This window comes from Erinaceus europaeus, chromosome 13, assembly GCF_950295315.1.
Source record: "Erinaceus europaeus chromosome 13, mEriEur2.1, whole genome shotgun sequence".
Classification (NCBI taxonomy): Eukaryota; Metazoa; Chordata; class Mammalia; order Eulipotyphla; family Erinaceidae; genus Erinaceus; species Erinaceus europaeus.
Genome location: NC_080174.1, coordinates 96,720,206 through 96,738,561, shown reverse-complemented (window position 1 = coordinate 96,738,561; position 18,356 = coordinate 96,720,206). Strand labels below are relative to the sequence as shown.

At 44.2% G+C, this 18,356-nt stretch overlaps 2 protein-coding genes and 1 long non-coding RNA gene across 6 annotated transcripts in view; 2 read left to right on the top strand and 1 right to left on the bottom strand.

Moving 5' to 3' along the window:
- The window catches only part of LOC132542441 (uncharacterized), a 242,382-nt gene that overhangs the window by 41,801 nt on the left and 182,225 nt on the right, over positions 1 to 18,356 (top strand). The window lies entirely within an intron of this gene.
- Positions 1 to 18,356, bottom strand: part of LOC107523087 (zinc finger protein 709-like) — a 424,510-nt gene that overhangs the window by 269,427 nt on the left and 136,727 nt on the right. The window lies entirely within an intron of this gene.
- Positions 1 to 18,356, top strand: part of LOC107523088 (zinc finger protein 14-like) — a 51,436-nt gene that overhangs the window by 28,476 nt on the left and 4,604 nt on the right. For 2 of the 4 annotated variants that reach the window (XM_060205004.1, XM_060205007.1), the window contains exon 2: positions 17,698 to 17,824. In XM_060205004.1, coding sequence (XP_060060987.1) covers positions 17,698 to 17,824 — 127 coding nt within the window. Of the gene's footprint in view, positions 1 to 7,363; positions 7,589 to 8,774; positions 8,920 to 17,116; positions 17,825 to 18,356 lie in introns of those variants that run through there. The other 2 variants (XM_060205005.1, XM_060205006.1) reach the window with 2 other exon arrangements.

The following is an 18,356-nucleotide window of genomic DNA, read 5'->3' as shown; positions in this document are numbered from 1 at the left end:
TAAATTTCTCTTTTTATACTTTGTGTTTAAAATACTTTGATTTTATTTGGTATGACAGAGAGAAATTGGGAGGTGGTAGTAAGGGATAGAGAGCCACCTTCAGCGCTGCCTCCCAGTCTGAAAGCTTGTGCCTTGCATGTGGACACAGGGCTTTTACCCATGTTCTTATTCATGGTACCTAATTTTGATTATCAGGTTGCAAGTTGTGAAACAGTGCTGAAGATGCCTTGCCCCCTCTACCCCTTTCTCTGTTGATTTTTCTCTATCCTATTAAAGAAAATAAAGACTGTTAAATTTTTGCTCCAGATGGTTAAATGATTTGATAGGCTGAAAATCATCAAATATTTAGATAAAACATATGCAGAACTCTCCTCTATAGGTTTGTCAACATGTTCATCACTACAAACTTAGTTGCAAGGAAACCAAGAGCAAAAATAAATGAATACAGCTACATCAAATTTAAAAGGTTATATGCAGCAAAGGGAGTCTATCATAACACATACTTCCCACAGACTCTGAGAAAAAATTTTGTCCTACATTAGAGAGTATTGATAAGGAAAATACACAAAGAGTTCCTCAATTAAAAAATTAAACAATCCATTGGGCAGGGTTAGATAGCACAATAGTTATGCAGAGACTGTCATTCCTGAGGCTCTAAAGTCCCAGGTTCAATTCCCCCCCCCCCCCCCGCACCACCATAAGCCAGAGCTGGGCATTGCTATGGTGTTTCTCTATTTTTGCATCTCTCAAAAATAAAATAATTTTTTAAAAAGATAATCTCTTCAAAAATAGGTGGAGTATATGGCCAGAATATTCTCAAGAGATCCACAGGGACAATAGACATCTGAGAATATTTTCAAAGTCACTGTTTATCAGGGAAGGTAAAAGCAACTGTGTGAGATTGTCAAGCTTTAGAAGAGACAGAAACACCAACTGTTGAAGAAGTTATTGAGTTGTCCAGGAAGTGGTTTTATCCAAAACCTACCTACTATCCCACCTCCTGTGCCCTGAACTTATAAATTTTTATATAAAGGAAACACTAGGGAGTCGGTTGGTAGCACAGGTGGCGCAAATGCAAGGGCCCACTTAAGGATCCTGGTTCGAGCTCCCAGCTCCCCACCTGCAGGGGATTGGCTTCACAGGTGGTGAACTAAGTCTAGGTGTCTATCATTCCCCCTTTCTGACTTCCCCTCCTCTCTCCATTTCTCACTGTTCTATCTAAAAACAATAACAACAACAATAAAACAAGAGCAACAAAAATGACTTTTTTTTTAAAAAAGGAAACAAAAAACATAGTATAAGATAACCACAAAATTCCCACCACCATAACACCGTGTCTCATCCCCTCCACAGATAGCTTTCCTATCCTTTTTTTTTAAATTTATTTATTCATGAGAAAGATAGGAGAGAAAGAGCCATCACTCTGGTACTTGTGCTCCCGGGGATCAAACTCAGGACCTCATGCTTGAGAATCTAGTGCCTTAGCCACTGCGCCACCTCCCGGACCACAGCTTTCCTATTTTGTATGCCTCTGGGAGTTTGGACCTATGGCCATTATGGGGTGCAGAAGGTGGAAGGTGTGGCTTCTGGAATTACTTTCCTGCTGAATGTGGGCATTGACAGGTCGATCCATACTCCCAGCCTGTCCCTCTCTTTTTTTTTTTTCCTCTTAACTGATTTATTAATACAAAGTTAGAAACACAAACCACAAAGTGTCAAGTTTTAAAAGGTCAGTCATAGCAAAATAGGCGTCAATTCAATATCCAGGGATGATAGAATGATTGAAGGAGACTGGAACATATCAGATTCCCAAAGTGGGGTGGACATCTTCACAGGTGAAGGGGGACCCAGGTTCAGCAGCTTGTCAAGTTCCTTCTCAAGAATCCTGAGGGGCCCACTGCTCAAGGGCAAAAATGCAATCTGATGTTTTTCAAGCAGGTGAAAAGCTCTCAAAATCTAGAGGATTAAAGGGAAAACTTTCTGGAGAGGTGTCCTCTGACACAGGAGTTGTGCTCTTTGCTTTAACAGTCTTCACACAGGAGTTGTGCTCTTTGCTTTAACAGTCTTCTGTTAACTCTTGGGCAGAGAAAGTATTCTGTCTCTGTTTAAGGGGTCCATTAGTCTGCACAGATTTTCCTGTGGTTCTGTTTACAGTATGTCCGTGAGCTCAGTGGTCTTGTGTATTCTGCTGCCCCTTCCCTGAACTCTCTCTTCCAGTCCTGTGGGGGAAAAAAAAAGTCACAGGTGGTGGGATTGGCGTTCCTCACTCTGCAGTAACTGGACAAGGCTCTCTTCTGCTGATTTCACAGACTTTCTCTTCTGCATTTCACAGACTGTCCGTCTCTGCTGCACTGCAGAATAGGCAGCTCCCCGAGGATAAGCGACATCTTCTCATCCATGCCCCAGGGCTGAGCTCCATCTAGCAGTTCCTGGCATGTCTGCAAGAGTGGGCTGTGCCCAGAAGCTTTCCGGGCTGGCTTAGCCAAGACCCTCTCGAAGTCTTCCATGAAGTTCTGCTAGCCTAGGCCCCTGACCCTGGAGGCTGGGGAACCTTGGGCTCCTGTCACCCTTCAACAGTCACCTAGTCACGATGGCAGAGACCATCAGTCCATAGGATGAGTTTCTAGCCTACAGCTACACATGTTCAGGTCCCAGGAGAAGCAGCACAATGGTCAGGGAGGAGAGCTCGCAGGAGCAGCTAGTGCAGCTGAGTTTGCAGGAATGGAGAGTGTGTTTCCAGCAGACACACACTCAGTCACTTCCCACACACCACACCCTTGTGGGTTTGCATGAGTCTTACTATACTCCCAGTCTGACGTGAGCCATATGGGAATTATGCACCAAAGTCCAGTACCCACACCTTAAGCTGTTCACACCTCTGATACTTGGTGCCTGTGTGTGCAGTATACAGCCCAGGAATATGCTATCAGAATCTGGGAGAAATTCAGGTCCACTACCTGCTTCCACACAAGGATAGTTGAAGCCCAGAAAGGTCGTGTGACTTGTTCAAGTTCTCCTAAATTGGTCCATACATGCCAGGATTATTTTTTTGTTAATGTTTTATATATTTAACATTTTTCCTTTTGTTGCACTTGTAGTTTTTCATTGTTGTAGTTATTATTATTGATGTTGTTATTGTTAGATAGGACAGAAAGACCTGGAGAGAGGAGAGGAAAACAGTGGGGAGGGGCGAAAGACACCTGCAGACCTGATTCACCACCTGTGAAGTGACTCCCCTGCGGGTGGGGACCCGGGGGCTCGAACCTGGATTTTTACACTAATCCTTGTGCTTTCTTCCATATGCACTTAACCTGCCTGACTACCACAGGACTGTTTATACATAATTATCTTTATGTATTGCCTAGAGTTGGCCAGAAAGCGAGAGGGTGGGAAAAAGAGGAAGAGAGAGAAACACCTGCAGCATTGCTTCACCACTTGTGAAGCTTTCTGCATGTGGGGACTGGTGACTCAAACCCTGGTCCTTTTGCCAATGTTTGCATTCAACCAGGTGCAGCACCACCCAGCCCTCACACACTTCAGAATTATTTTATCCAATGAGGTGGTTGAGTCCATAAGACCAACCTTGAAGCTCTAGGATACAGTCTGTGTGTGTGTGTGTGTGTGTGTGTGTGTGTGTGTGTGTGTGTGTGTGTGTGTGTGTGTGTCTGTTGGGGGGTGGCAGCACTGCAGGAGCTGGGGGGGTTAGTGTTCCTATTACCTAGAGAGGAGTCTCCTGAGCTCAAGGAGGAAGAACACACAGACTTCTCCACCTCTGACTAATGAATCTTTGGAGTAACCTGAGCATGGAAGCTCTTCTGGTGAGTGGCTGTGGACTGAGAGGGGACTCCAGAAAGATGACCAGGACACAATCTGGGGCAGGAACTTGGCTCTGTCCTTGCACAGGACTGAAGCCCCTCTTCCCTGGAGGGACCTCATCCATCTAGTGAGGATCCCACCTCTGGTCAATAAGGACGTTGCTCTCTTCCATCTCTCTGCCAGCAGTTGACATCTACTGTTGTTGTTTTCCCTGGGCTGGCTTCACGGGCGGGTAACAGATGACCAGAAACTCGTGGCTGAGCTGAGAATGCAGTTTAATCTTTATTCATGAGCGGGCAGACAGTCCAACACCTAATCACCACACAATGTGCTCCTCCATCTTTCTCCTCTGGCAGCAGCGTCAGGAACTCAGGAAGTACATAGGCTAGGGGGCAGGGAGAAGGGAGAAGCGTGAAAAGGCAAAGACACAATCTCCGGAGGCGGGGGGGGGGGGTGAGACCAAATCAATGTGAAGCATACCAACAATTCCCCCTTTTCTTTTTAACTAATTGACCATAGTATCAGGAGTGTGGGGTGAACAGAAACCTATCTTGTACAGGCATTTTCAAAAAAGAAACTGGCACAAACAGAGGAACAAGTAAGCGAGCAACAAGAACCAGTGTGCTGCCAAGGGAAGGCCTGAGGGGGGTGTTTCTTGCCTCTGTGGGCAAGGTTTTATCAAGCTAAAGGACCTTTCCTCTGTGGGCTTTTCTTGCCACGATGGGCCTTTCCTGTCTCTGTGGGCATTAGCTAGCATGTATAGCCTATAGAGTCCCATGGCAGCTGGTTTAAGTCAGTCTTTGAGAAACCCAGCAGCATAAAGGGAAGCTGCTAGTTTTGTGCAAAGTGTCCAAGAGGTGTACCAGTGAGTCTGATAGAAGTTCCAGTCCAAAGCAGATGTCCACGGAAAAAATGCCAGGGGGGTGAATTGTTGTATGAGGAAGGTCAGCTGCTGGAATTCTGCTTTTCTGTAGAGAACTTGACAGATGTAATTCACTTACTTATGAAACAAAACTTGTAGCAGGTTAGAAGTTTACCACAATTGATAACTCGATGATTATAATTGGTTTAGGTATCTTTATAAATTTGGAAGGTTTTTTTCATTTCATGTTAAGGCTCCTAACCAATCTAAGCACAATATAATGTGGTAAGTCAAAGAACCACTGCTAGAGCCTCAGGCATGAGAATCATTAGCATAACCATTGTGCAATCCACCGTTTCTAATTGAGAAGGTATTTGAGAGCTTTACATATCAATAACGTCTTATTTAACCTTTTGTTACACCCATTCAAGATGGAGACACACCCTAGGTGTGTGCAGGTTTTTTAGACTAACTTAGTTAAAATATATTGATTTTTAACTAATTTTTACCTCAGACTTTAAATGTAAGTTAATTTTACCTTTATGAGAATTACATGGAAAACCTTTTTCATTTAACTCTGTCTGGTAAGAATGTAGCCTTAAAGTTACATTTTTAACCTTAAAGTTAATGTTTACCAAACTTCAAACACATACATAAACATGGTCTTCAATACACAAGGAGAAAAACTTGTGTTATGAAGACATGTCATTTTAAACACAAATTTAGATCTATACTGTCTTAGTTGTTCAGGAGGTGCGTTATCCGGCGGTGGCCTCTTGTGCAACTTCAATTCCAGGAATTGTAGATTGTGATCTCTGCAGGAATCTCTGTGTATTCTAGCTCCTCTGCCTTCAGAGCCGAGCTGGGGATCTCAGCCAGGGGGCCCAGTCCTGGCAGGGAGCCCGTGGTCTCCAGGTGGTCTGGGATCTGCTCAGACTTCATAGCAGGAGGGCGGGCAGGCCAGCCATGCAGAAGGCGCAGTCTGAGGTGCCCCAGGATGGGCTGCACCCCTGTCCGCCATGTCTGCTGCCCTGCCCCTGGTGGCTGAGCAGCGTGGAGGGAGCCCACACCCAATGCCCCGTGTCACACGGCAGCGAGCTGGCTCCTGCTGGTGGGTGTTGGGCAGAAACCACAGTGTGATCCAGTGAGAAATGTTCCAGAAACAGAAAAACAGTCTCATGAAGAAAGGGCAGAGGCTTTTGGAAACCTCTTCACAGGCAGAAAAGTAGCCCATAATGGATAGGTAGCCAAATCTTCACTTATCTGAGAGATGCGCAGGTCAGGTCCCACATTGTAGCGCCATTTGTTGTTTTCCCTGGGATGGCTTCACAGGCAGGTAACAGATGACCAGAAACTCGTGGCTGAGCTGAGAATGCAGTTTAATCTTTATTCACGAGCGGACAAACAGTCCAACACCTAATCACCACACAATGTACTCCTCCATCTTTCTCCTCCAGCGGCAGCATCAGGAACTCAGGAAGTATGTAGGATAGGGGGCGGGGAGAAGGGAGAAGCGCAAAAAGGCAAAGACGAAACCATAATCTCCTGGAGGTGGGGGGGGGGGAGTGAGACCAAACCAATGTGAAATATACCAACATACTGTGTGGTTTTTTTTTCTTATTTTATTGGGAGGATTAATTATTTATGGTCTGGTTGTCTTGCACCAAAGTAAAAAACTCTGTTCCCATGGATTGAATTCAGAACCTTATGGTGTTTTTATTATTATTATTTATTGGATAGAGACAGACAGAAATTGAGAGGGAAGGGGGGCCAGAGAGGAAGAGAGACAGAGACACTTGCAGCACTGCTTTACTACTCCTGAAGTTTCCCCTGCAGGTGAGGACCTGGGACTCGAACCTGGGTCCTTGCACACTGTAACATGTGCTCAGCCAGGTGTGACACCACCTGTCACCACCAATTTTTATCCACTGCAGACCTGCTTCACTGCCCGTGAGGCAACCACCCTGCAGGTGGGGAGCTGGGGGCTGGAACCAGGATCCTTAGTCCAGTCCTTACTCTTGGCTCCACAGTGCCACCACCCGGCCCCCCTCTCCTTTCCCTTAGAGTGAAACTGGGATGCATTGGATCGACCTTCTCGTGGTGCATCCCGTGAGTACCCATTCATTGGGGAAACTGACGATCCTTCCTAGCCGACTGAATCCACGTGGATCCCAGTCACTTTCAAAGCCAGCAACAAGCAGCTCCTGACAGCTTTCAACCTGACGCTGTTGACTGGCTATGGAAGAAGGGCAAACGCTAGAAGAAAAAGAGTGAAACTGTCTTCAACTTGGATGCCATCAACACTCCTCTCAACAGCCTCCCAACATCCCCATTAACTAGTCAAATTGCCTCACATTTGACTGAGATGAGGCCACTGGCTGGGCTTCCCCACTGCCTGTCTCCTCTGGCGTGGCTGACTGCCCACCTACCCATCTGCCCAGCCTATCTCTAGGCAATGCTGGGTGTGGTAAACATCAAAGAGAACAGATACCTTAGCTCTATTCTCTTAGTTCCTTTATCTCCCCCCATGCATAAGCACCCCTCCCTGAGACACCACAGAAAAGGCTTCAACATGTTACTTCACACCAATAACTCTAGAAGCCTGATCACATGGCTGATCTTAGTCACCACCTTCTCTGCCTCTATTTCTAACTCAGCAACAGTTGAGAAATGGATATACCAACTAGGGCAAAGTAAACATCTCAGTTTCCAGAGCTTCAGCTTAGGTCAGCCGCACGGGCTGCTGGGACTTGTAGTTCGCACGGCTCTTCTACTGACGGCGAGGAGGCGGACTACAGCTCCCGTCAGGCCAAGCGGCGCCAGCAGGGTCCTGCACACGGGCTGGGCGGTAGGTTCGCGTTGCTGTAGCTGCCTGTCGGCCCTGCAGAGTCGGTTACACGGCGGTGTCAGGTCAGTCGCAACTGGTGGGTGTCGGGTGGCGGCGGGAGCTGGGTGAGGCCTCGGCGTGACCGGCCTTAAAGACCGGGGCTCTGCGTGTGTCCGGGAGGTGCGCCAGCCTCGCCTCTGGCCATTCTGCGCCGCCTCCCTGCTGGTCTGGGTCCCGCTTCCCCTCGCCCCGCTTTGGGGCCCGCGGAGCTGCGGGGAGTTTTGGGGCTCTCGGGGGCGCGGCATGAGCCGCTAGGGCGGGCGCAGGGTGTCCCGGGGAGGCTCCGGCCGGGCTCCGGCGACGACCGGGGTCGCTGACCCCCGGCGGGGAGCGGCGCTGAGCGCGGCGGCCTCTGGCCTTGTCCGCGGGCGGACCGGCACGTCTGCGCAGGCGCGGGGCTGCGGTTCCCGAGTGCGCGGCTGTGCTGCTCTACGTGGCCGCCAGCTGCGTGTCTGCAGCCGCTGCCTGTGGCCCCGGACCAGGCAGGACTGGCCTGCTGGAGCTGGTCCCGCTGCAGAATCCTGTGCAGCGACTCTGCGGCCGCCTTACGTGCTGCCGTGCCGCCGGTCTGGGCCAGGCCTTGGCATCGGAGACGCCCGGTCGCTATTGTGATTATTTTAATATTTATTTATCCCCCCCCTTTTGTTTTTAACCAGAGCACTGCTCAGCTTTGGTTTATGGTGGTGCACGGGAATGAACCTGCAACTTTGGAACCTGGGAGTCTGTTTGCATAACCATTATGTTATCTACTCCTGCCCTATTTATTCCCTTTTGCTGCCCTTGCTGTTTTATTGTTGTAGTTGCTATTGTTGTTATTGATGTTGTTATTGGATAGGACAGAAAGAAATGGAGAGAGGAGGGGAAGACAGAGAGGGGGAGAGAAAGACAGACACCTGCAGACCTGCTTCACCGCCTGTGAAGCGACTCCCCTGCAGGTGGGGAGCCGGGGGCTCCAATCCTGATCCCCACTGTGGTCCTTGTGCTTTGCACCACGTGCGCTAAACCTGCTGTGCTATCGCCCAGCTCCCGTTTTACTAGATTTTTGTGAATGCTTTTGCTGAAGAAAAATTAAAGAGTTGGAAAGAGATGTCAGTAGAATCTGTGGGCTTTGTCATGGTCCTAATAGGCAGGATAACTCACTAAATGTTTCCAGAACCTCTTCTGTTTCACATTGTACAGCTAGGATGTTGTACCTTTTCTTCATTACAGTATCTTCCATCTATGGCCCATACTGTCCAGTGAAGAGGCTGTGCTGCTAGATTTAAACAGAGTCTCAAGCTGTTGCTGTGATTGATCTTCCATTTTCTGGCCTGAAAGACATTCAGGGAAAGAGGAAGAGATGGCAGTTTCTTGGGTAAGTGACTTGCCCCACATCAGAATCTGTTTCTTTTTCCTCTTGAATAAGTTGTATTTTAATTGATACATGTTTAATCACTGCTTCTTTTTTGCCCATCATAGTTCTTTCTGTCATGAGCATTGACCAAAAAATGACCTTGATATTAATGAATTAAATAGGGTAAAGAATTCTGCCAATGGAGACAGGATGTTATTTTATAAGTACTGCAATACTCTTCTATTGACAGTAGATGGCGCTCTAGTGCCACGTTACACTCTAGGACCTGGTCCTGTCATGGTCCTGATCTGGTCCAGATGCGGACACCTCCGTGATGATCTGTGTCTTGATTGCCACGGGATATGGCGGATGGGGGTTTCTGAACTTACAGAGTAGCAGCAGTTCAAAAGTTGCCATCTATGTCCAAATGTCTGGGGCTTTAATCCCTGAGCTAGGCTGGGGTGTGGATTAGGTCATTTCCAGCCAATGATAATTGGGGTCTTCCTGACATGTAGGTCTAACTTTATCAGGTGATACAGTTGTAGGGCTTGCCCTGCACAGGACTTTATCTTATGCTGATGTAAGGGGCATTTCAGAGAACTTCGGCCGCATTTAGCTTGCCCTGCACAAGACTTTATCTTATGCTGGCTTGCAGGGGCATTTCAAAGAACTAAGGGGCCGCATAGGGCTTGCTCTGCACAGGACTTTATCTTAACGCTGGTGCAGGGGCATTTCAGGGCGTTTATCCTGCATAGGACTTATCTATGCAGGCCTTCAGGACTTGGGGGCCAAGGTTCTAAGTTTTATCTTTCACTTTCCTTTGTCACTTAAAACTCAAGAGTATTTTAGCACTTTAATTTTAACAATGTTTCATCACTCAAACATTTTGAACATTTAAAACTGAAAATAGCATTCTCACACTTGAATATTCACTTTAACTCTAACAAACACTCTAAACTTAAAACAACTTATCCTAATATTTCTTTAAAAAATTTTTTTTATTCCCTTTTGTTGCCCTTGTTTTATTGTTGTAGTTATTATTGTTATTGATGTCGGCATTGTTGGACAGGAGAGCTAAATGGAGAGAGGAGAAGAAGACAGATGGGGAGAGAAAGATAGACACCTGCAGACCTGCTTCACCGCCTTTGAAGCGACTCCCCTACAAACTGGGATCCCCACGCAGGTCCTTGTGCTTTGTACCACTTGCACTCAACTCGCTTTGCTACCGCCCGACTCCCTATCTTAATATTTCTAACCTATTTAAACATTTCACCCTCAGAGAAATACTTTCACACTTGATATTCTGATACTTTTTTTTAAATTTATTTATTCCCTTTTGTTGCCCTTGTTGTTTTATTGTTGTAGTTATCATTGTTGTCATTGTTGTTGGATAGGACAGAGAGAAATGGAGAGAGGAGGGGAAGACAGAGAGGGGGAGAGAAAGATAGACACCTGCAGACCTGCTTCACCGCTTGTGAAGCGACTCCCCTGCAGGTGGGGAGTCAGGGCTCGAACCGGGATCCTTATGCCGGTGCTTGTGCTTTGCGCCACCTGCGCTTAACCCGCTGTGCTACAGCCCGACTCCCCTGATACTTCTTATATATGTCCTAAGTACACACTTATTATTTCAAGTACATATTATTATTTCCAATACATATTATTTCAAGTATGAACTTCTTATATATCCATATTATTTCAAACACACAGTTTGGGCATAAGTCTCAACAAATTTGTTCAGGAATAGTATTCTTGTTCCTGACACTTTCTGTATCTCTGTCTCTTTCTCTCTCTTTCTGCCAGGGCACTGCTCATCTCTGGCTTAATGGTGGGTCAGGGAATATTACCTAGAACCTGAGAGATCAGGCAGAAACTTTACATTATCTCTCTCACCCTTCTATTTAGTTTCACATTTTTTTATTATTTAATTTTATTTATGAAATGATAATGCTATGGTCCAGGAGGTGGCACAGTGGTTAAGGAACTAGACCCTCAAGTATGAGGTCCTGAGTTCAATCCCCGGCAGCACATGTACCAGAGTGATATCTGGCTCTTTCTGTCTCTCCTCCTATCTTTCTCATTAATGAAATAAATAAAATCTCTTTTAAAAAATGGAAATGCTCACCAGACCATAGGATAAGAGGGGTACATTTCCATACAGTTCCCACCACCAAAATGCCATATCCTATCCCCTCCCCTGATAACTTTCCTATTCTTTATCCCTCTAGGAGTATGGACCCAGGGTCATTATGGGGTCCAAAAGGTGGAACGTCTGGCTTCTGTAGTTGCTTCCCCACTGAACATGGGCATTAACGGGTCAATTCATACTCCTAGCCTATCTACCTCTTTTGTAGTGGGGCAGAGCTCTGTGGAAGCAGCACTCTCTTATTTTAATTTTTTTTTTAAATTATTTTATTGAGAGAGACCGGCATAGTGCTCAACTCTGGCATATATTGATGCTTGGGGTTGAAAGCCTCAAGTATGGAAGTTTTTGCATAACCACTATGCTATCTCCGCTACCACTTACTCTTAAAACTCTTAACTTTCCATTTGGTATTATCACTGGGACTCAGTGTCACCATTCTTGAATGTCATATTATATATAGATACAGATACACATAGATACAAGAAATTGGAGTGGGGGGGTGAAGCACATATAATTGTGAGACTTCCCTCTATTGCTGTTGTAGAGAACCCATCTGAGTTCTCACAGGTGATCATTTGTGGTCTCCACTTGGTATGCCACCACAAAGACCCCGTGAAATAATTTTTGAATACCAAGACATAACTCATGTTGTAAAGTGCAACTTTGTCTTTCCCAGATACTGAGTTTCAAGCCCTGACAACACAGACTTGAAAAGGGAACCTTCATGGGTGTTACTCTGATGTCTTTCCTTTTTTTTTTTTTTTTTTTGTCTAATTTTCTATCTAGAGAAAATAAATAAAATAGTTCCACTAGGAATAGTAGAATCATGCACAAATAAGCTTCAATAGAATGCATACTTCCTAATATTGAGAATTTTCATTACTCTTTTCTTTTTAATTTTATTTTATTTATGAAAAAGGAAACACTGACAAAACCATAGGATAAAAGGGATACAATTCCATACAATTCCCATGCAAGGTCATTGTGAGATGCAGAAGGTGGAAGGTTTGCCTTCTAGAATTGCTTCCCCACTTCTTCTTCTTCTAGCGTTTGCCGCTTCCCCACTGAACATGGGTATTGACAGGTTGATCCATACTCCCAGCCTCCCTCTCTCTTTCCCTAGTGGGTTGGGGTTCTGTGGATCAGTGTCCCAGGACACATTGGTGAAGTTGTTTATTTTAGTTATAGTTCATAGGGTCTGTGGCTATACTAGTTTTTATTTTTCCCCGAGTTTGAAATCTGATATGCCGATAGATCCAAGTTATTGTCTGTAGAGATGGATGTCATGGCTGGGAAAAGGACCAGAATGCAGGATCAGGACAGAGAGTAGCTCCTGAATATGGGAAAGGTGTATAAGTATTGCTGACTGTAAATCCCGTCGATTTGACGTGATCTGGAGTCCGTATTCAGCTTAGGAGCCTATGTGACCTCTACATCCCTGTAGATCTGGGCTCACATTCTGTGGTCATGAGTAGGAAGGTTCCAAGCTAGCCTAATATCAGGACCCATCGTCATCAGGTGGTAGATAAAGTATGTTGTCCAGCCTCCCTTCAGAGGATGGAACATTCTCTACCATTGTTGATCCAAGTTGAGGGCAAGGTTCTATGGGGGCCCACAAAGGGGTCTATTTTGTTGTTTCTGATAGAGATGACTGGTATCGGAAGTTCTCGCCATAGCAATCAGACAAGAGAAAGGAATCAAAGGAATACAGATTGGAAGGGAAGAAGAAGTCAAGCTCTCACCATTTGCAGTTGATAGGATAGTATACATAGAAAAACATAAAAAGGAGCTGGGTGGTGGCGCACCTGGTTGAGCACATGTGTTACAATGTGCAAGGATACAGGTTCGAGCCCCTGGTCCCCACTTGCAAGGTGAGAGCTTCACAAGTGGTGAAACAGAGCTGCAGGTGTCTCTCTGTCTCTCTCCCTCTCTAGCAACCCCTTCCCTCTCAATTGTCCCAGGTCACTGTCAGAGAAGTGCGAATAAAGACAACTTTGAGATAGCAACTCACCCCTGTGAGAATGGCAAACATCAAAAAGGACAGCAGCAACAAATGCTGGAGAGGCTGTGGGGACAAAGGAACCCTTCTGCACTGCTGGTGGGAATGTAAATTGGTCCAGCTTCTGTGGAGAGCTGTCTGGAGAACTCTCACAAGGCTAGACATGGACCTTCTGTATGACCCAGTAATTCCTCTCCTAGGGATATATCCCAAGGACACCATAACACCCAACCAAAAAGATATGTGTACACCTATGTTCATAGCAGCACAATTCGTGATAGCTAAAACCTAGAAGCAACCCAGGTGCCCAACAACAGATGAGTGGCTGAGAAAGCTGTGGTATATATGCACCATGGAGTGCTACACAGCTATTAAGAACAGTGAACCCACCTTCTTGACTCATCTTGGATGAGCTAGAAGGAATTTTCCCTCTTTTTTAAAATATATTTTTAAAATATTTGTTTATTTAATAAAGGATTGAGATTGAGATAAATGGATGGTTCAGGAGAGATCGAAAGGGAGAGACAGAAACCTGCAGCCCTGTTTCACAATTCATGAAGCTTTCCTCCTGTAGGTGGGGACAGGGCTTGAACTGGGTCTTTGCACACTATAAAGTGAATATTTAACCAAGTGTGCCACGACTTGACCCCCCTAGTCTTCTTTTTCTCTCTACCCAGCATTCTTTTTTTTTTTTTTTCTGATTTTTTTTTTTGGGGGGGGAATTAATGTTTTACACTCAACAGTAAGTACAATAGTTTGTACATGCATAACATTCCCCAGTTTCCCATATAACAATACGACCCTCACTAGGTTCTCTGAATCTTTCTTGGACCTGTATTCTCCCACCCAACCCAGAGCCTTTTACTTTGGTGCGATATGCCAATTCCATTTCAGGTTCTACTTCTGTTTTCTTTTTTGATCTTGTTTTTCAACTTCAGCCTGAGAGTGAGATCATCCCATATTCATCCTTATGTTTCTGACTTATTTCACTCAATGTGATTTTTTTCAAGGTCCATCCAAGATGGGCTGAAAACGGTGAAGTCACCATTTTTTACAGCTGAGTAGTATTCCATTGTGTATATATACCACAACTTACTCAGCCACTCATCTGTTGTTGGACACCTGGGTTGCTTCCAGGTTTTGGCTATTACAAATTGTGCTGCCAAGAACATATGTGTACACAGATCTTTTTGGATGGATATGTTTGGTTCCTTAAGATATATCCCCAGGAGAGGAATTGCAGGGTCATAGGGTAGGTCCATTTCTAGCCTTCTGAGAGTTTTCCAGACTGTTCTCCACAGAGGTTGGACCCATTGACATTCCCACCAGCAGTGTAGGAGGGTTCCTTTGACCCCACACCCTCTCCAGCATTTGCTGCTGTTACCTTTTCTGATGTATGACATTCTCACAGGAGTGAAGTGATATCTCGTTGTTGTCTTTATTTACATTTCACTGACAATCAGAGACTTGGAGCATTTTTTCATGTGTTTCTCAGCCTTTTGGATCTCTCTGTGGTGAATATTCTGTCCATGCCCTCCCCCCATTTTTGGATGGGGTTATTTGTTGTCTTGTTGTTGAGTTTGGCAAGCTCTTTATATATGTTGGTTATTAAACTCTTGTCTGATGTATGGCATGTAAAGATCTTCTCCCATTCTGTGAGGGGTCTCTTGATTTGGGTATTGGTTTCTTTTGCTGTGAAGAAGCTTTTTAAATTGACGTAGTCCCATAAGTTTATACTTGCCTTAGTCTTTGTAATTGGATTTGTTTCATTGAAGATGTCTTTGAAATTTATGCAGAAAAGAGTTCTGCCAGTATTTTCTTCTAAGTATCTGATAGTTTGTGGTCTAACATCCAAGTCCTTGATCTACTTGGAATTTACTTTTGTATTTGGTGATATACAGTGGTTCAGTTTCATTCTTCTGCATGTTTCAACCCATTGTTTCCAACACCATTTGTTGAAGAGTCTCTGCTTTCCCCATGTAATAGTCTGGGCCCCTTTGTCAAAGATTAGATGTCCATAGGTGTGGGGGCATTACCCAGCACTCTATAAGGGATGAACAATTCTTTTGTTGATTAGTGGCATAGAGCTGTTGAAAATGTTTTAATTTTTGCAGATAAAAGTAATGGTATTAATCTAGTATTCCCACAGAGAAATATGTCTGTCCCGGGATATCAGAGACCTAACTAAATTCTGCTTAGTTTCCATGTGTGTTTTTCCTAACCTTTGTCTAAGATATTATAAAATTCAGTAAGTCTACAAAAACGTATTAAACCAGAAATACTCTTTTTTAAAAAATAAAACTTTGGCTTTATGCAGTGGGTTAACTGCAGGTGATGCAAAGTACAAGGACCAAAGTTGATGCCGGTTTGAGCCGTGGCTACGCACCTGCAGGGGAGTCACTTCATATATACCATATATACCACAGGGAGACGCTTCACAAGCGTCCAAGCAAGTCTGCTGGTGTCTTTTTCTCCCCCTATCGTCCCCCTCTTCTCTCTGTCCTATGGAACAACAATAATAACTTCATCAATAGTACAACAAGGGCAGCAAAAGGAATAAATAAATAAGTAAAATATTAAAAAATAAAACTATTGTTATAACATACAGTCACTGACAGGGATTGTGAGTGATTTTTAATTGCCCTGTGACTAAACATCTTCTTGGTTAAAGATATTATAAATGTCTTTCTGCACATTTACTGTGGTTGTTGATGTTACTCTACTGTGTTGTGTGAGAACATATATTGCTGATTAGCCCTTTGATGTATAGCATGTAAATATGTTTTTTTTTTTTTACTGCATATCTGTCTTGATAGGTTTTGTAATTATACCAAATATTTTCAGTTTGTTGTAGTCTCAGTGGTTCATTTTTCCATTTATTTTTTTTATCATTGATGTTGAGCTCAGGTCTCTGAAGACATTTCCAAATCAGAAATTATGTACTGTACTGAGGATGACTTCTATAGTTGTGACATCCGTGTGCATCTTAAAACATAAGACCCTTTCACTGCCACAGACTTTCCACAACGCCTCCTTCCTCCTCGTAACATCTTTTTGTATTTATAAATTTTATTTTACATCCTATGATACAGAGAAATTGAGGAGGATGTAGCTTACTGGATAACAGTTCTTCTTGGTCTCCACTTCTTTTCTGCCATCAGGGTTATTTCTCCCCCCCCCCTTTTGTTGCCCATGTTATTGAAGCCTTGTTATGGTTATTATTGTTATTGTTGATGTCACTCGTTGGATAGGACAGAGGGAAATGGAGAGGGGGACAGAAAGACAGACACCTGCAGACCTGCTCCACTGCCTTTGTAGTGACTCCCCTGCAGCTGGGGAGTTGGGGGCTTGAACCGGGATCCTTATGCTGGTCCTTGCACTTTGTGTCATGAGCGCTTAACACGCTGCGCTACTGCCCGATCTGAAACCAAGGTTATTTCCTGAGCTCATTGTGACATATCTGAATCCACTGCTGCAGAAAGCCATTTTTTCTTTCCATTTTATTTGATAGGAGACACCTGCAGGCCTGTTCACTGCTCATGAAGTGTCTCCCACTCAAGAGGAAGCATGTCTCAAACCTAGGTCCTGTGTCATGGTGATATGTAAACTTAACCATACTCTGCCCTGCACCTGATAATAAAGAGCTGTGTGTGGCTACAGATGTTTCATTTCATTTATTTATTTATGAAAAAGATAGGTGGAGAGAGAAAGAACCAGACATCACTCTGGCACATATGCTGCCAGGGATTGAATTCGGCACCTCATGCTGGAGAGTCCAAAGCTTTACCACTGCACCACCTCCCTGACCTCAACATGTTTCATTTCTACCAAAGTTATAATTATCACATGTGTTCTTTTTTTATTCCATTTTTTTTACCACTGTGGCTTCATTATGAATTCATTAAACCCAATGGCCATTTTCTTTCTTATTTATATTTTTGAGTTTTATATAGGTGAAGAGAATTTAATAAGGAAAGTGAGGTAGAAAGTGAAGTAGAGATATCTCTATCTCTGTGTGTGTCATATGAAGTTGTTATTCATATATAATAAATGAAATTAGTGTTTATTTCCTTTAGATGAGAAGAATTGAAGATAGAAGAAGACACACCAGACTTTGAGCTCTAAGTCCCCAGGGGCTATAGGTTCAATTCCAGTTACCTTCTACTTCACTCTCCCTATCAAATTCTCTTTTCCTATGAAAACTTTACATTATAAATAAGGAGAAAATGTCCAAAACTGCTCCACCACTTGTGAAGGGTACCATGCCACCTACCCACTCCATACATGTGAGAACTAGGATATATAGAATCTCGGTCCTTTTATATGGCAACGTGATTACCCTATCATTGTACTCCCACACAGCCCTAAGGTTTTATCATTTACTAATTACAAAACTAAAGAGGGGAAGAGTGAGACTAGGGATATCTCTCTGTCACATGAGATGTCAGGGATTGTACTCAGGGCCTAGTGAATGAGAGGCCAGTGTTCTAATCAACATACCAACTTCTAGAGCATGATTAAGAGGTATTTGATTCTTAAGTCACCAAAGACGTGTTTGCAGATGAGAGAAAATCATTCACAGGCTTCCTAAAGTAGAGACTGAATGGTTAATCTGTTGCTCACATTTTCTCACGTGAACACATTGCACATATTTTAGGGTTCAGTGACCTATGAAGATGTAACTGTGATATTCACTCAAGAGGAGTGGGCACTATTAGATCCTTCAGAGAAGAAACTCTACAGAGATGTGATGTGTGAAAACTTGAGGAACTTTGTTTCAATAGGTAACTCTAATCGCCTTAATTTTTCAACTAGAAGACAAATCACTTTTTGTTCACCAATGTATAAATGGAGATAATGTTAAGTGAGCAGGGTTTGATTGTGACTCATAATGGTTCACAAATTCAATCTTGTGGTCCGGGAGACGGCACAGTGGATAAAGCATTGGATTCTGACTGTGAGGTCCTGAGTTTGGTCTTTGGCAACACATGTACTAGATTGACATCTGGATCATTCTCTCTGCCTATCTTTCTGAAGAATAAAGAAATAATTTTTTTTTAAATCTCTTTTGTTGCCCTTGTTTTATTGTTATTGATGTTGTTATTGTTGGATAGGACAGAAAGAAATGGAGAGAGGAGGGGAATACAGAGTGGAGGAGAGAAGGATAGACACCTGCTGACCTGCTTTACCACTTGTGAATTGACTCCCCTGCAGGTGGGGAGCCGGGGGCTCAAACTGGGATCCTTAGACTGGTCCTTGAACTTTGCACCACGTGCGATTAACCTGCTGTGCTACTGCCCGACTCCCACTCTGAAA